Consider the following 19,489-nt stretch of genomic DNA (forward strand, 5'->3'; position numbering starts at 1 on the left):
GCTGTATGAGCCCCAACTAAGCTCAGACAAAACTGTGCTTAAGAATTTTTATGTACTTATTCTGCTTTATTTTTTCAGACTTATAAAATCTTTATAAATTCAAAAATAGAGTGTGCCATTGGCAAACTAAATATTAGTTCTAAATTGGTAATATATTACTTTACTTTTAAGAACAGCGTATTAGAAACATGTATTACATTTATTCAAATCAGCAAATATCTATATCTGTGTTTATCTGAAATCACTCAATTTTAAACATTGAGTTTAAATAAAATGTATTATTGTTATTTTTACTGCTCAAACATCTCACTTACTTGGCAGTATTAAATGTGTTTCCTGCTTAATTCAAATTACAACTTCTTACAGTTTTTTACTATTGTTGCAGATATTTTCAATCATCCCCTTTTAACATGCAAAAAGGAAAATTTTTACCATTGTTACACTCACCTGATTTAGATCTAAATAAGTTTCCACTTCTCTGAGTGCATGTTCACATGGAGTAAAGTAAAAAGACATTTTTTTTTTTTTACAAATAGTAATTTGCTAGGATACAGTATTGAATTGAGTTTATATTGATCACAATTTTAGGTAGATAAGTGTATTGCATGGTGTTAACTATGCTGCACTAATACTCTAAAAGATGGTGGCTAAAACTTAACCAGTGTCACCACAGAAGAAAGACCTGTTCATCTTCTTCAGTAAAAGATCACAGCCATGAAAACCACATGCATTAGACCTAGACTTTAATACATGGAATCACCAAGAATAAAAATTGACTCCATTAAAATGGGCTTTTTTTAAGTATTCAAAAAATTATAAAGTCAGGAAATGGTATTTAAAACTCCATGTAAAACTTCTAAAATGACTCCAGTAAAACCATGCCCTAGTGCTTTATCTAATCATTCAAGAGGCATTTATTGATTAGCTGCTTGATACTTAAAAACCGAGAAACAAACCCACTGTCATAAAGCTGATTCCGAATAGAACTGCCCCATTGGGTTTCTAAAGCCGAAATTTTGATGGAAGTAGACTGCAACATCTTTCTTTCTCTGAGACCAGTTGACATTTAAAGCATCGAATTTTCTATTAAGAGTTGAACATTTAACCCCTTGTACCACCAAGACTCCTTAGTCATGCTTTGTTGTAGTTAAGTACCATCGAGTCAGTTCTGACCCATAGCGATACTGTATAGTCCATACTAGCACTGTACTTTTTCTGCTGTTGTGTGCCATGGAGTTGTTTCCAACTCATACCAATGCTATCAGAACAGAACTGCCACATAAGATTCCTTAGGCTACAGTCTTTGTGGGTACAGATCTCCAGGTCTTCTCTCCCATGGAGTCACTGGTGGGTACCAACCCTTTGGTTAGCAGCAGAGTGCTTACCCATTGCACAACCAGGGATGCTTAGCACCAGACCTATGCTTATGGAAATAAGTACAATAAATTACTTAAATACTTAAATAAGTAAGGGCCCTGTCTTCAAGACTCAAAGGGTCATAACAAAAGAATTATTTATTTGATCTAAGAATCTTTTTAAACATTAAAATATATATTTGAAATTATCTTGATTTTCTTTGTAGCACAGTCCCCAAATCTATACATTGTAAAATATTGTGGACAAAAGCTTTCTAAACCCTATTTCAGTAATATTTCATTGTGTATTTCTTGCTTAAATGCAATGAACTAGCTTATTAACTACTTTTATTTTGTCTATAAAGAGAAAATTATGAAGAAGTCTTGGTAATATGTTAATAAAGTTCAGAATCAGATTTGTGAAATCATCTCATTATTATTCAGTGATTGGAAAAGAACCACTAATTTGGTATTTCATTGATAATATTCTATTGAAATTTCATTTTGTTTCAAAAATTAGATCAATAAATAAAGAGAGGCCATGGAAGGTAGTCAATAGATAAGAAACTTTGGAGTCAGAAAACATTTTGAATCTAAATTTATTTCCATTATTTAGTAGTTACTTAACTGTGACAAAAGAATATCTCTGAACTTGAGTTGTAGCATCTCTAAAATGGGAACATTCCTGATAATGATCATGATAGCAATAATTTATATATAATGAAAAAATTACATAAGAAAATATATAATGCCATAATTTTATTATATGTAGTACATTATTTGTTCTTTTTCTTCACTAATCATCTAAACCTGAAAATGAACAGTAAGTATTTCTAGATCCTTGTATTAAATCATCTTTTTTATTCATCTTGCTTCCCTTTTAATACAATCCTGCTCATTCAGATCTCAGATTAAAATTACTCATTCTATCACTGCACTTTAGTAATATAGCAAACAACTCTGATTTTTCAAATCTTCAAACTTTGATAAAGACTTTGATAAAGACTTCAAACTTTGGGAAAAATTTTCCATATACTGAAATTTTTATTTGAATACATACTTTGCATTAATGCTAATATTTGGTTTATTTGATCTAAATGCATCTTCTAAATAGTCATCACCTTATGAATTCAGTTACCTTTGAAATAAGCAAACAAACAACCATAACTTTCCTTACAATATCAAAATCGGGGGTGATGTAAGTCATTGTTTTCTGTTACAATATTTTAGCTTAAGAAAAGGGATGTTACTGAACATTTTGAAACACTATTTTGAAACTTGATGCATATTTAATGTTCCACAGCACACATATTTCTGTAAAAGTCATTCAGTTCTCATTGTAAACGAATTCTTCATTTTCTGAATATTTAAAATCAGTCAAGTTGTGTGTCCTGGTTGTATTATTTTCACCACACTTATTCAATCTATCTGATGAGTAAATAACCCGAGGAGCTGAACTGTATGAAGACCATGGTGTCAGGATTTATGGAAGACTCATTAAGAACCTGTGATATAAGGTAATAAATCCTTGCTTGCTGAAAGTGAAGAGAACCTGAAGCACTTACTAATGAAGATCAAATACTACAGCCATAAATATGGATTACATCTTAATAAAAAGGAAACAAAAATCCTCACAACTGGACCAATAAGCAGCATCATGAGAAATGGGAAAAATTCTTGAAATTGCTAGGGATTTCATTTTACTTGAATCTACAATCAACACCCATGGAAACAACAGTCAAGTACTCATACAACATATTAAATTGGGCAAATCTACTGTAAAATATTTCTTTAAAGTGCTGAAAAACAAAAATGTTACTTTGTGGGCTAAGGTATGCTTGACCCAAGCCAGAGTATTTTGAATTGCCCAATATTCATTTGGAATCCTGGTGTGGTGCTGTGGGCTAATGCATCAGATTGCAAAGTTGTTTGAACTGCAGTGGTTCAAGCTCACCAGCTGCTCCTTGGAAACCCTATACAGAGTTGCTATGGGTCAGAATCAACTAGATGGCACTTAAACAACAAACAACAATATTCATTTAAAAGCTGGGATTTTAAATGACTGAGGAAGGCTGCAGAATTAATGATTTTGAATTATGTCATAGGCAAAAAAAAAAAAGCATGAACTGTTAGGAGAACAAACATAACTGTCTTTGGAAATGTACAGCTAAAATGCTCCTTAGAAATTGGTATAGTAAGAGTTCATCTAATGTGCTTTGAACATGTCTTCGGGAGGAGCCAGTCCCTGGGGAAAGACACCATGTTTGGTAAAGAAGAGGGTCAGAAAACAAGAGGAAGACACTCAATGATATGGATAGAAATAGGGGCTGCAACAATGGTCTCAAACATTGGAACGACTGTGAGGATGTTGCAGCACCAGGCAATGTTTTGTTCTGTTGTACAGAGGAGATAGGCTTGCTCTGAGTTAAAATCAACTGGACAGCCCTGAACAAAAACAATGTAATATTTTAAAGTAGATACCATTTAAAAGCATATATATACATAATGTAGCTCATATTTGCCTCATTATACTTAGGTCAAAAGAACAGGGCCAATAAAATACAGTCAACAAATTATTTTAACCTTACATAATAAAAACAAAAGCTGGAATTTCACTTTAATTTGATCTTGTAGAATTGTGACATCAAATTAGAGTTTCACAAATATATTTTCGTACTTAATTTTTTAATTCATTGCCTGGGATTCTAATTAAATGTTCTCAGTACTCCATTTAAAAGATCCTTCCCTGTATTCCTCTTGATTAGTAGGAAAGAATCAATGAGAATTGATCCAATTTGTAGAACACAATTCTCATATTGATAGTAGTTTATATTCATTTGCTTTCCCCTAATCTTTTATTAATGGTCATCTTCAAAATGTCAATTAATGTCAAAGCCATGCCCAGTGATAATGCAAATCTATAAAAGAATCCAGCTTGACTTTTTATGTTAGGGTAAAAGGAAGAAGCTGCTATGTTTTAATGTATATTTACATAACTGAGTAAGGAAAGACAAAGATGAAAACCATATGTGTTAGGATATGAGTTAGAAATGTGTTAATTTTTTCAAAGAATAAATAGAAGTATGATTTTAAACAGTTGACTTTTCTCTTAAACTCAATGTAATACCAGCTAGCATGGTATGATGAGCATTTTAAGGACATATAGGATAGGAGACTGCTTAAGTATCAGTTTTGTGCTATAAATTTTTTTTTTAATTAACTGTTTTAGATATAATAGCAGGGAAATAAAAGTCATGACATTCATTTCTACTTTATATGCAAGTATATTGAAGGGTTTAAGTTACTTAATCTTCATCCACTATCCTTTAAAATCTTTTCAGCGCTTTCCATAACAGTCAGTAAGTGTTAAAATTATACCATATTTTCTATAACACCTTCTTTCCATAGCCAAGAGTAAGTCAGAAAGTCTTGCTACTAGAATTCCAATTCATGCATTCATGGGTTTATTCCTAACAAAACATATCTAAGAATGTCTATGTGATCAGTGGAAGACCGAGGACAAGTTCTCTCAGTAACAAATCTGTCTTAGTCACTTTAGGGAGCACGGTGGCTTTTCAGAATAAGCACTGACCTGAGAACCAAAAAGTCAGCCATTTGAACCCAGAAGCCTCTCCTTGGAGAAAGATGAGGGTTTCTGCTCCCACATAGATTTACAGTCTTGGAAATCCTATACAGGGTTTGAAGCTTACAGTTGAAACTAACCTTGCAGTCGAGTGCTTATCCTATGATGCCACATCAGGACTCCTCACCAAATACTGGCACCATTGAATTGTTAACATATTGAGATTAGAGACTTTCTTATTGGAACCAACTTAACACACTTAGCAACAAGAAGTCACAAGAAGATATACTCAAAAAAGATCTAATCAAAACACTTAGCTCTGTTAGGGCAGTTAAATTCAAGGCAGAGAGATCACCTCAAAAGGTTACGGAGACTGATTGGAATATCTAAAATTGGGCTAGAACTTGCCCAGAGAAAGAAGCTTCCTGCAGAGCCTTTGCATTGCATAAGACCATAGATGGGATCCTGATCCCCATCCAGAATCTTCTGAGGTGGTAAATTTCCACTTGACAACACAAGCAGACCAGCCTAGAGCAGCTAGAGGAACAGAAGATACTTCTTGAAAGAAAGACGAGCAGGAAAATCAAAGACAATAATGACAGTCTGATTGACTACTACAAGAACAAGCAAGTTGTTCACTCGGGAGCCATAAAGGCAAGCAATCAACTACCTTCAGGTCAAACCCCCTTCCAAAACTGAAACTCAAAGGGAATACACAAGCAAGCATGTAATCTTGCTGATGACCACATTGGTCTACCCATAAGGAGAAGTTATGTGCTAAGTCTGACCACATTTAATAGACTCCTGTCAACCTGGATTAAGACCTGGTTGGCCAGCAATATAGCGTGATCTAGGGACTCCTGAGTCCATAGACAGGGACATAGTGACAGAGGACTAGAGTGGAAAATGAAGCATCCAGCTGATATGAAGTGAGGGGAGATGCACAAGAACTCCCATACTTACAGATTGTACCCATTTGACCTAGCTTCAAAAAATGACTGGATGATCCGAACAAAGAAAGGGCAAAAAAAAAGTGTAATCCACTACAATTTGATGAACTTGACCTCTCCTTATGAATGTAGTAGCTTAAAAGAGGGAAAGAATCTTTAGAGCAAGGACCATTTCCACCCCCTCTGTACACAGGGTTGACAGGAATGGGCAACTTAGACAATGGCTAAATAGTGGTGGCTACAAAGGCACGAAGTGACTGGCTCACAAGTTTTCAATACGGAGCTTAGTTTCAGAGGGTGCGGTGGAAGGTAGAAACTCCACTGAGTGGTTTCCAATCCGTCTAGACAGGACTGGTGAAAGGAGGTGAGGATAAAACTCTTGTCATTCAATAGTGAATAATTTCTATCAGGACTGATTGTGAATGTTGCAGACGTAAAGGTAGATGTTTTGTAACAAAAGGAAGGGAGTGGTTGATCTTGCAGTCTAGAGTGGAGAACCCTGGGAGAAGAGAGAAGAGCAAAGTGTGAGACCCTATCCAGAAGGGAGAAGAGCAGAGTGTGAGACCCTATCCAGAGAAGTAGTGATGCCAGAGATGGGGGCAGAGATGATGTCGTGGAGAGATGGAAGGGCTGGGGACTCTAGACTCAAGGAGGGAGAGGGGACTGTGTGATGGCAGCAAGGGGCAGGCTTGCAGGGTATACCCTTTTATTGTTTGAATGATTATATATTCCTGAGTGCTTTGGTGTACATCAAAAAAACAAAACAAAACAAAAACAAAAAAAAACAGGGAATGGAAGCAAATGCTGTTGAGTGATGATGCATGGAGGGGATTGGAATCATTGCAATGAAACAAAATACAATAGTATGAATGTAAGCTGATGTTCTCCCATGTAAACTATCACTCAAGTCCCAATTTAAAAAAGAAGAAGTTATGGAGACTGTCTTTTGAATTTCAAAGGCATAATCTTGATAGACTTCTGGAAGGACACAGGAGGATCACAAGAGCTTATTAGGAAGAAGTTTTAAGAAAATTGAAAATTGCATTGGTGAGAAGGCCAGTAAAGATGTGCCAAGGAATTTTTTCCATCACGACAGTGCACCTGCTTATTGTTGGAGGGCCATAAAGCCCTGATCTTGCCCCTTCAAACATCCTTTTGTTCCCCAAACTCAAAAAAACATTAAAACGAATAAGATGTGACTTCCTTTCAGGTGCCAAAACTGCTGCTGTGACATGGTATAAACTGACGAGTGAGGAACTCTTCAATGAAAGGTTCCACATAGGGAAATACAAACTTCAAATGTATGCTGACAAAGATAAAGGATCTCTCAAGAAACAATAGCTTCACACTTTTATATTTTTGTTTAATTAAGGTTTATATGATTTTGTAGGAATATTTTTTTTAATTACCCTCATATTTTCTTCCTGAGACTTTGAAAGAAAATTAAATGTATCATGACACTTCACTCCTGCATTATTCCACATGCTTCTCCTAAAAAATTAAGGATGTTCTTTTTGTTTAAACTTTAATTGGTATCCAAAGTCTTGACCAAATTTAAGTTAAGCCTCATAAGAACTTCATAAGTGATGCTGTATATTACATTACCTAACTGGAGCCCTGGTGTGGTACTGTGGGCTAATGTGTCAGACTGCAAAGTCGTTTGAACTGCAAGGTGGGTGGTTCAAGCTCACCAGCTGCTGCTTGGAAACTCTATACAAGGTCGCTATGGGTTGGAATCGACTCGATGGCACTTAACAACAACAACAATTGTCTTTCTACTCTTAGTTACCCACTATTGGTGATTGTTGTAGTTGTCATTAAGGGCCATTAAGTCAGTTCTGACTGATAGTGACCCTGTATAGCGTTTCCAAGGAGAGGCTGGTAAGCTTGAACCACTAACCTTCCAGTACCAATTAACCTTGAAGTCCAGCACATTAACCGACATTGCCACCTACTAAGTTTAATTGCTGAGCTAAAGTAGTAACTGTCAGATATACCTATTATAAAAGTACATTTTGCAACCTGCAGTTAGCAAATAATTTGGGGAGTGATATTTTAGCACTGTGAAATATGCTTTCCATCAATCATTTGTCACCTAAGAGTGTTAACATCAATTGATGTTATTGCTTACATAAATTATTTTATTGGAGGTGTCTACATAATTAGTTTTTATTTCTTAATTATCATTATATTTGGACATAGATACTAGAGGCATGTCAGTAAAAATATTTCTATACTGATTGACACATTTCAAATTAAATTTGAAATTAAAAAATTGTGCTGCTGTGGCACTGTGGGTTAATGCACTGGACTGCAAAGTTGGTTTGAACTCCAAGGTCGGTAGTTCAAGCTCATCAGTCACTCCTTGGAAACCCTACACAGGGTCACTACGGGTGGGAACTGACTTAACAACAATAACAACTAACCTTTAGTGAATTATATTGAAAAACAGTTTTCTTGATGATATGTTGTCCATTAGGAAAGACTATACAGGTCTTTATATCCTTCTGTTGTTACTTTTATTAAATCTGTGAAAGATGACTGATTCTCAAAGGTTTTATATCCTTATATGTATTAGAAGTCCTGGTGTGGGCTGTTGTATAAGCCCCACAGGTTGGCAGTTCAAACCCAACAGCTACTCCTTGGAAACCCTATACTAGGTCACTTTGAGTTGGAACTAACTCAATGACACATAACAACAACATGTAGCTATTCTGTCATGTATTATATATAATAGGTGTAAGTATTCCTCCTGTGTCCTCTAGAAAATAAAAAGAAGAACCTGTTATAAATTCTGCTATAAATAATATGCTTATACAACATGATTCACTTTTACCCCTGATGTTGTTATTAAGTGCCATCAAGTCAGTTCCGACCCCTAGCGACCCTGTGTAGGGTTTCCAAGGAGAGGCTGGTAAGTTTGAACACCCAACCTTGCAGTTCAAACCAACCTTGCAATCGAGTGCTTATCTTATGAAGCCACATCAGGACTCCTCCCAAATATTAACATCTTTGAATTGTTAACATACTGAGAATAGAGGATTTTAAAAATTTGCTGTTGTTAGTTAACATCCAGTGGTTCCAACACATGATGATAACATTATGTATCACAGAAGAAAACATTGCCCCATTCCTATACCATCTTCATAATCATAATTGTGGTAGTTACTGAGGGTTTTCTTAATTTTCCTTGGTACTTTAGAGAGAAGGATGATTTTAGATACAAAATTTATTTGAATCCATAAGATATTGAAAAGAAATGGAGATTAGATTAGGCAGTGTGGAGAGGGTCTTTTAAAAACATAGAAATTATATCATCTTATAAATAAATACTTGAAGCCATGAGTTTGGATTGTTATCTATAGACATCCTATTGAACAAGAAAAACACAAAGCATGGAAACTTACATTAACAACAGTATTTAAGGAATGTTGGGAGACAAAGGAGCTATCATAGAAGAGGTATTAGTTCTCAATGGCCCACAGATTAGAGTTAGGTAGAATTCTATAAAGCATCTGTATTTAACCTAACTTAAAAGAAGGAATTCATTTTAAAATTGGATTTGGTTGCCCAAAAAGCAATAAAGGTCTATTGGCCATTACATTCAGAATAGTCTACATATTTCATAGATGGTTTTGTGTGTACATCATATATAGTTCCAACTTTGATTGTCTATGAATCTATGAACAAAAATGTTTTATGGATACTGGAGATACAGAGACTGCATTAGTATTTTAGTTCATTTATAGGAAGTCTTCACCTCCAACAACTGCAAGTTGTTGTTGCTAAATGCCATTAAGTCTGTTCTGACTCAGCAACTCTCTATAGGGTTTCTGAGAAGGTGCTAGTAGGTTTGAACTGCTGGCCATGTGGTTATCAGTCGAGTGCCAATCCTACAGCACCACACCAGTACTCCACAAATATAATACTGTTATAGTAAATGCAATACTGTTGTATAAAAAGCAAATGGCATCAGACTCCGAGTCTATCATTAAAGCGAGATTTGCATTCTTGATTATTTATTCATTTGTTCAGTATTTTAGGGAAAAAGCATAGTCTAATATCCTTTGATGTTGCAGACTGAAAGAGGTAGGAATATAAGTATGAAGTAGCCACAGTACCTGGCCCACAGGAATTCACAGTCTCATTAGTACAACAGGCACATAAACCCGATCACCTATAATGCCAGTGCGTGTCTAGACGAGATGTTGGCTTTTATCAATTGCAGATGGATCTACTTAGATTCTAGCACTAAATTTATAGTTAGGCAACAAGACCTCCTTAAGATATACTTAATACTAAATCATGTCTTTCTTCATATTAGATTCCATGCCTCACAAAAACAGTATCATTCTACAACAATATAAATATTATTCTCTTTGAGTTGCTTTCCCAACACTCATGATGTTTCATATATTATGGTTATCATTTGGCATAAGGAGATGGTTGGGGAAAAAAAAGTTAGTAAAACCTGTTTTAGGTTCTGGTGTGGCACTATAGGATGAGCACTCAAGTGCAAGGTAGGTTTGAAGCACCACAAGATTTGTGGTTCACAACCACCAGCTGTGTCTGGGAAACCACATTTAGAGTCACTATGAGCCAGAACTGACTCAATAGCACTTAACAACAACAATATCGTAACAAAAGATAAAATTAGGTAGATAAAAGGTGCTTTATAATTCTTGGAAGATTTATTGATTAATACAGAATCTTAATGCAGATGAGATTTGGCACTTGGCAGAAGGTGTAAGGCAAATGTGGAAGTTGCATCGTCTTAAAAAATTAATACCCTGTATATTATTTTCTGGAACTAAGAAGAAGGCTGATGGACCGGAATTGAGAACCAAGTTTCCAAAACACTAAGTATATGTTCCCACCAGCCACTTAGCATCAAAAAGATGAGACTGTTGGTTCCCATAAGAAATAGAAAGCAAAAACCTGGAAACATAAATGAAAAATCTACTTAAATTGATTTAAGTATTTTGTTTCAAATGATAGAAATTTACTCTCTTCATCTATGTTGGTTTTTTAATAATGTTCTCATTTTCAAGGAGTGTTCATAACAAAAGCTGCACAAGACTTACCTCAAAAGTCTTCCTGAACAGGCAAATTAATTGTCTTACTTCATATCAGTTTAGATTAATTTCTACTGTATTTTTTGATAAGTGATTAGAAATATATTTATACATATTAACTAAGCTGTTAAATTATAGTTATATAAAAGTTTATGAATTAAAAGTAGAATTTCTTTTAAAAATCTACCCTTGTTACTATTAGTAGTGAGATAAAAAGGATCCTAAATGCATTGGCTATTTTAAAACATTTGAAGTAAACAGGAGTGTTGCTAGATACATTTGAACAAGCATGATTGTTCATCTTTTTTACATCAACTGCTTTTATTTGATTTGTCTATATGAGTGAAGATTCTTTATTTATGACAAAACATTTTGTTTACACAGTCCCAAAATCATGTAAAAAAAAAAAATAACTCCTTTCATTTTTCTCATTAATGTATCTTAAAATTTTTATCTAATCAACAATATATATATATATATATATATTGTTGTTGTTAAGTGCCGTCGAGTCGGTTCCTAACCATAGGGGCCTTGTACAGGGTTTCTGAGGCTGTAAATCTTTACGGGAGCAGAAAGTCTCATCCTTCTCCTGCAGAACGGCTGGTAGTTTTGAACTGCTGACCTTGTGGTTCCCAGCCCGATTCGTAACCACTACGCTACCAGAGCTCCTTATATATAAATTAAGTTATCAGCCTGAAGGGCTAATAACTTGCTTTATGACTTCCAGAGTTGAATTTAAGTATAAATGCAACAACAACCATGGCTAGTAACACAAGCCTGAGGAACACAGTAAATAAGTATATTTTCCCTTCCATCTGCAAACAACTGAATTTATTTCTTTTATTTTTCCTCATCAGGTTAATTATGTAATACTTCGGATGGGAGAAAAGGAAGCAGGGAAATAGAGTGGATAAATCATGTCACATGGAAAAAGCCACGAAGGGAACTAAGTCACTTCATATTGTATTATTTTCAACATTTTTAAGTCTTCCCTGAATAGCTGTGTCTAAGACAGAATCTGTCAACCTAGCTAAAATCTACAGGATCAGTGGACATTTTTATCTTAGACACAAAATTAATGACTCTTGTATTTCTAGAAAGGCATTACCTGCATGTACTCACTGCCTTGTTCATAAATGACACTTTATTCTCCTAGTAAACAGCTGTGCTTCTTCACTGTGCAAATCAAGAAATCCTTTGCAGATGCTGTTTAAGGTGATAAAAAAAAAAAAAAAAAAAAAAAACTTGCAGCACACAACTTGAATGACCTATGACTCCATATTATTCGATATAGAAAGTCCACACTTGGTTTTTATTGTGTCTGTGTCTGCTTATCAGCAGTAGAGCTAGAAATCCAGCTCGAATTTATCTAACACACATAGATATAATATCCGGAAAATCCAGTAGTGGTATTGTCGGGGTTTTGTATGTATAGATGCTCAACTTGTAGGTAGTGAAATTTGAATTCTGTTATACTTAGGGTGACCTCTAAAATTTAACATAAGACAATTAGTGTGCAATCTGAAGAATATACAAAAAAAAAAAAATCCCTCATTCAAGGAAAATAAAAATAGATAAAAACATAAGAATGATGATGATATAAAATCTAAAGACAATCAGAATTTAAAACAAATATAGTTAAACCAAAACATCCTAAGTTAAATGTTAGTTTGCTAATATCTTCATTTCAATAAATTGATCTCATTAAGATGGTAAGTTTTGCCTTTGGAAAGATGTGATGTTGGCCCCTTTCTTCCCTGCCTCTCAGGGGAAAAAAAAAAAAAAAAGTATGACATTTTTATTCAACAAGATCTTATTTCCCCCACATCTTCCTTGTGTCCCCTCCCCGAATGAGGTATAGTCCCCTGAGTCTGTAATTGCCAGGAGATGAAGCGATGATGGGGAGCGATCACAGTCAATAGCTTTGATTAACAATAAGCTTGAAAATTAGCAAGGCTAGCATTCAGCCACCCTGCCCTCTCCCTCCTCCATATGCTCCCCTCAGTCGGTGCTGGCGGCCTCACAGAGGGCAGTCGGAGCCCTTCGCCAGCTTTGAAGTGCAGCAAAGGTGCAGGCTGAGCAGAGAATTAGGGATATTAAAGGGACGAAGTGAAAACTGTAACCCATGATGCTGAGACCTTCGCAGGGCTTAGTGTATTTTAGGAGGGGCGAGGATGAAGTGTACTGTGTGCTGTCCTTGTGTATTTTTCTGTCACACGTGGATTTACTTGTATCTGGACATGCTGTGATCGAAATGGCAACTACTATTACTACTGTGACCCCATCAGCAGCTCTGGTGTTGTTTCCTACAGACCCTGAAGACCTAGAGAGGGGGAGCGACAACGGAACACCAATCCCTACTTCTGATAATGATGACAATTCGCTGGGCTATACAGGTAGAGTGCCTCTTTCCCAAATACTAAATGTTCTATTCCTTCTAAAATGCCTCCAACTCCATCAATCATCAACCACCTGTGTAAATGATCTACTTTCAACTAACAACCACAACAACTACTTGTCCTCATTTTCCAGAGTTCGTTCTTCAGCTGGGAGGTCATAGTGCACAAGGAAATACTTTTGGGAAAAGAAATAGGGCATAAACTGCATTCATTCTTCTTTGTCTATCTTTTAATATGAAAGAATGATTATCATCTGAAACTTTGGTATCACTAGCATGTTTAGGATGATAGTATTTTCTTAGGGATTTAATATTCAATTAAATTGCTCTCAAAAAGAAAGAAAGAAAGAAAGAAATTGCTTGCAAGTTATTTGGTTTCTAAATTAGTTGTACATTTTGGGGTTAAATGTGTAATCTTATAAACAACAGAAAACAAACTCTTAATAAAAGTGATGCAAATCTTTATTACCAGCTGATATCTCACAACTATACATGCATGAACTTGTCCATAAACCACTTCTTGAATAGATAGATACATGTATATACCAGCATAAAGGTAGCAAACTTACTAATTGAATATGGTGGAAATAACTTTTACATAAATTGCTAAGAACAGTCACTCTGAAAATATGTAAAAATTTTCTGCAGAATTTCTAAATATAGTCCAATAAAAATAATTACATAAATCACATCTAACTCTGAGGCAATTTCACTAAAATTTTGGATGTGGGCAAAGAATAAAATGCATTACTTATAGCCCCTTGAATCAGATAATCCTGGTCTTATAACAGCAGCTCTTCATTGGGCCCTTTTCATTAGTCCTTGTCTATAAGCTTCTCCATAAACTCCACTAGTAGGTAGTGGACTATAAATAGATGGCAAGTGACTATGTGTCTGTGAGTTGGGATCCTTAGTTGCTAGAGATAGTGAAGAACTCTTCTGTATCATTACAATCATACAGATTACCATGTTAAAAAAGAGAATAATCCAATGGACTCCTTTAAATTTGGTATAAAATACTGAACCTGGTGCTTTCTTTAGAAGCAGCCTCACTTTCTTCATGGAAATACTACTCTCCAGTTTTCTACCTCTTCTGCGTAATTTCAGATTTAAACATTTATATTATAAGGAACTTTATATTTATTATATATACTCATTTTACTCTTCTAGATAGTATTCTCATTTTCCTCCAATCTTTCAATATAAGAATGGAGATTAAAAGGCTAACAAATTGAAGCCCATTCATTGGTACTAACATGATAGAGAAGAAGGTATGACACTTTGTTAGAAATTTAACTAAATCAAGAGTGGTAAATGTCACCTCGTAATACCATAAGCAGGAAGGAAGTTCATATTTTGGAAAAAAAGGAATCCATTTCCAGGGTATCCTCATTTGCTTCATGCTCTTGTGCTCATCCTGTCTACACAACTGCATTGTTTAGCTATAGTAATAGGGTGTATTCTTTGTCTTTTATGGATTTCCTGAAAATTATATATAACCAATGCATAAATCATGTTGGAATGTAGAGTTAAGATGACTTAAAAATTAATGCACTTGAAATTAAATTGGCATTTAAAATTTTTATTCGTCTTTATTTTCCCCCCTTGGATTAATCAGTGCTCAGATTCGTGCTATTAAACGTATCATTAGATGAACTAATATGAAGTAATAAACATATTAAATGGTCTCTATATTCTGCAAGGGAACCAATTAAAACAAGACAATTTCATGCAAAATGACTGAAAACAAACTTCTGAATAACATTGTTCCTGAGACCAGTTGTTTGTAATAATCTAGTACCTAAGATTTATCCTTCATATTTTGTTTCAGTAAATAATTGATGATACAGAAACTGATTATATACTCTATGTAATAATGATACTTTTGAGTGTCTTTCATTTGCATATTGACCATTTCTTTACTCATTTAAACCTCCACAGGAAGTGATAAGTAAAGTAGAAAAAAAAAAATTCTGTACGACAATTGTAAAGAAAGATCTGCTATTGATTCAGACATTAAATTGATAGTAGAAAGCATGCTTAAAATTGCTTATAGAGTTGTTTCTTGTATGTCTATATGTGTCTGTGTATGTGCCTGTGTGTCTCTCTGTTAGAATTCTTTTAACTATAGCCACAGATTATTGAGTTTATAGGATAATTAGAGATAATTCAGTTCATAAGGAAACAAGATACCTTCTCTGGTCAGGAATATTTTTATGTACATAATATAAAATGTCTAGAGTTTAGTATACCTTTAGTTTAATTAACCCTAGATATAGCAGAAAAACATTGCTAGAAATAGAATGCAAATATAAAGTAATCTAGAGAATATGCAAAACAATTAGCAAGTAAGTAATTGATATGTATTAATTACAAGTCAAATTTCTATGAAAGTTGATAAACACTCACATGAGGTATTGTATGTGAATTTTTTACTTTTGCACAATATCTCTAAATGACTGTGCAAGTCCTATATAGGTTGGCTATTTGCTTTAGTATATGTCACTTCCCTTTCATTTAGCTGGCATGTGAAAACTTCCTTCCTCTAACATTTAATATACAGATGTAGATAAAAACATGAAACAGTTATAAAAGATCACTGGTTCACTGACATCCGTATGCACTCACTCAGAATTCTTCTTTCTTTTGGACATTAAATGAGTATAATTTCTACTGGAACCAATTTGTCATTATAACATCTGTTCTGGTTCTCAAACCATTTGGGACCATCACTATCAAATTGACCCATCAAACTAGAATCCATGGATCCCATATCATATACATGCATTTATTACTTTTATTGATGATGTAGTCAGCAAATGATAATGCTGTAAGAATGGTCTGCTGCTTAAAACTTGTGCCATTCTTATTTAAATTGAATAAGCAATTAAATTGAATAGCCCTGAAAGAAAATGGTAATATGCCTTTCAGAAAAAAAAAACAAACATATATTGATTTCTTTTTTCCTCACTACCTCTAGATACAATTCTATAGAGTCATGCAAGGTTTTAAAATATTTCTGTCTCCCTCTTGCTAATCAATGAATGCAGAGCAATTTCTAAGGTGGTACTGTGGTGTGTTATTAAAGTGGACTTGTGCATTATTTACAAAGAAGTAGCCAATTTCCTGTTTAACCAAGCATGCTATAAATATTGGGAGTTATTTAACAGTTCACAGCATATAGCCTTTGTTGCTAGAACAAGTAAAATGGGGTTTCACATCAGCAATTTATGGGGTCAGACACAGATCTCAAAGAGGCTGAATATATAATAATCAATGATTTTTTAAAAGGAGCTTCTGAAAAGAGCACATTGTTTATAGACTGCTGGAAGTGCATATGGTGTTTTAGAATATGGAAAAAATTAAGTAATGTGTCTAAGAATGTTTCAATGTCTGAAATGTGCACCTAATATGCATACCATTCCTGGAAAAGCTTTAGTCAATAATACTAAAGGTAAAAAAAAAAAAAAAAGTTCATTGATACATGAAAACTCAGAAAGTAAGACATAATAACCTCCTAGTAGCATTCTTAATCTGTTTTTATGGAAACCTAATTACATCCATTTTTCTGAGTCCCTAAAATGTTTGTATCTGTAAATCTGATTTGTAATTTCAAAAATATATCCCTTGTCCCCATTTCTACATATACTAAAAAGTAAGATAATGTTCCTGATCCCTTCAGACTTATTGTAAGGTTTGTTGTTGTTAAGTGCCATTCCACTTCACAGGGACCCTGCATAGGGTTTCTGGTGGATTTGAACTAACCGCCATGTGATTCAAACTGACATTGCAGTCAAGTGCTTACCTTACGGTGCCACACCAGGTTTAACACCCTATATTTACAGTAGCATTTGGAAGAAAACCTAAATGAAAAATTTAAAACTTAAAATTTAACAATTTTCAAAGTTTTGTCAGCATCCATTCCATTAAAATTTAGTCATGGAATGCTAGAAATTCCAAAGTAATGTTTTTGCTGTTATAGGGTTTCTGAGGAACAACTGGTGAGCTTGAACTGCCGACCTTGCAGTTCAAACCTACTTTGTAGTCTAGAACATTAACCCACAGCGCTAAACCAGTACTCCAAACTAATGTTAAATGGCAATAATAGAATATTCAGTAGTTCTACAATATCTTCTACTAAAAGTTGTTTTATAATTCTATTTAGAATGAAACAAAATATATGCTTTAAAAAGAAAGAAAATATCTAGAACAAGTTAGTATGTTCCACATAATTCTATTTAGAATGAAACAAAATATATGCTTAAAAAAAAAAAGAAAGAATCTAGAACAAGTTAGTATTTTCTACATATATAAAAACAGAAAAACCAAAAGCATGTTTTGTCTCATATTCTATAATGTCAACAGCTAGCTATGAATTGATGTTGATGCTGATTTTTCCATAAATTTATATTCTTAATTATATAGTCTCACACTAATTTTTCTATCATTCTTTATTCTGAATTGCATAGTCTCATGATTAGAATCAAACATAAATTTTAGTGCTATGTGTTGATTTTAAAATTCATATATTGAAAATAAACAAGTCATTTACTATCACTTATATGCAAGGAGCTCTGGTAGCAGTGGTTATGAATTGGGCTGCAAACCACAAGGTCAGCAGTTCAAAACTACCAGCTGTTCAGCAGGAGAAAGATGAGGCATTCTGCTCCTGTAAAGATTTACAGCCTTGGAAACCCTGCACAGGGTCCCTATGAGTTGGAACCGACTCCGCAGCATACAGCCACCACCACTACCATATGTAAGGTAGTTGTCTAATCACTTTATATGCAATAATTCATTTTCTTCTTATAAAAATTCTCTCAAGGAGATGTAACAATTAATGACAACATTTCTGGATATCTGTTTCAATATTCTAGAAGACAACTGTTGCTGTTTTTTGTTGTTGTTAAAGTGCTGTGGAGTTGGTTCTGACTCACAGCAACCCAGTATAGAGTTTCTGAGACTTTAAAGCTTCATCAGGAAGCCTCTCAAACAAATTACACGTTTTCCAATTTCACAGTCTTGAATTTAAATAAGATATTATGTACAAGTTACATTTGAACACTTAATTGGAAATTAAATATATCAACCATGCTTCTTTTATACAACTTTTGTAGTTGTTAAGTGCCATCAAGTTGGTTCTGACTCATAGAGACCAGGTATAGGATTTCCAAGTAATAGGTGTTGGTTATCAGTCCAGTGCTTATCCTACAGTGCCACACCACTACTCCAGCAGCACATTTCAAACAAGCAATATTCATTTTTTAGGACTCTAAACATTCCTAGCCTAAGTTCATTATCTTTACAATAATTAATTCACAGGGCAAAGACTTTCAATAGAAGCAAAAAGTCCCTACTCCATCTCCTCCATCTCTCCATCTTTGAACCTATTTCTCCTAAGTTATCTTCCCCCTTCCCCTTTTCTGTGTTTCTAATGAGAATTCTGGTGTGGTGCTGTCAAATCAGCACTGGCCTGTGAGCAACCAAGTTGGCAGATCAAACCCACCAGCTGCTCCTTCGAAACCCTATACAGAGTTTCTATGCATTGAAACCAACTTGATGGCACTTAACAGCAACAATGAGAATTCCCCTTATATTTTTAAATAATATACAAACACAGACATTTCTTGCTTTTTCAATGTAGATGTTATCTAATACTTTTTCCCATTTTCTCACAGTCACATTCTTTGCGGTAAATGAATGCTGAGGGTTTACACTGCTATGACTAAATAAAGGTGAATCTACTGCAGAGCCACCATGATTACATTTTCCTTTTTTGTGCAAGATTGTTTCATTTCTGGAGTCAATAATTGCCTTTTTTCATTTCCTAAATACTCAATCTTATGGAATATTTCATCAACCATAAATCTGCATTTTCTCTATCTCCCTCATAAAACTCTCCATGGTTTCATCACAAACTGACTGGTTTCATTCTAGACCTGGAGCATTCATTTGTTATTCTTTTATGCTTCCTGGCTTATCCCGCAATGAACAGAAGCATGCCCTCAAGAAATTTCTTAAGAAACTATTTCTGATTTCTCACATTACAGAAATACCTTTTTTTTTTTTTTTTTTTTTTTTTCATGGTTTTTGTTTCTTTTATGCTTCCTGGCTTATCCCGCAATGAA

The 19,489-nt window shown here is 34.5% G+C and overlaps 1 protein-coding gene across 1 annotated transcript in view; it reads left to right on the forward strand.

Moving 5' to 3' along the window:
* The window catches only part of ROBO1 (roundabout, axon guidance receptor, homolog 1 (Drosophila)), a 1,434,915-nt gene that overhangs the window by 680,026 nt on the left and 735,400 nt on the right, over nt 1-19,489 (forward strand). Inside the window, exon 2 of the mRNA XM_006866438.1 lies at nt 13,276-13,359. Coding sequence (XP_006866500.1) covers nt 13,276-13,359 — 84 coding nt within the window. The remainder of the gene's footprint in view (nt 1-13,275; nt 13,360-19,489) is intronic.

The sequence above is a fragment of the Chrysochloris asiatica genome, unplaced genomic scaffold (genome assembly GCF_000296735.1).
Source record: "Chrysochloris asiatica unplaced genomic scaffold, ChrAsi1.0 scaffold00091, whole genome shotgun sequence".
Taxonomy (NCBI): domain Eukaryota; kingdom Metazoa; phylum Chordata; class Mammalia; order Afrosoricida; family Chrysochloridae; genus Chrysochloris; species Chrysochloris asiatica.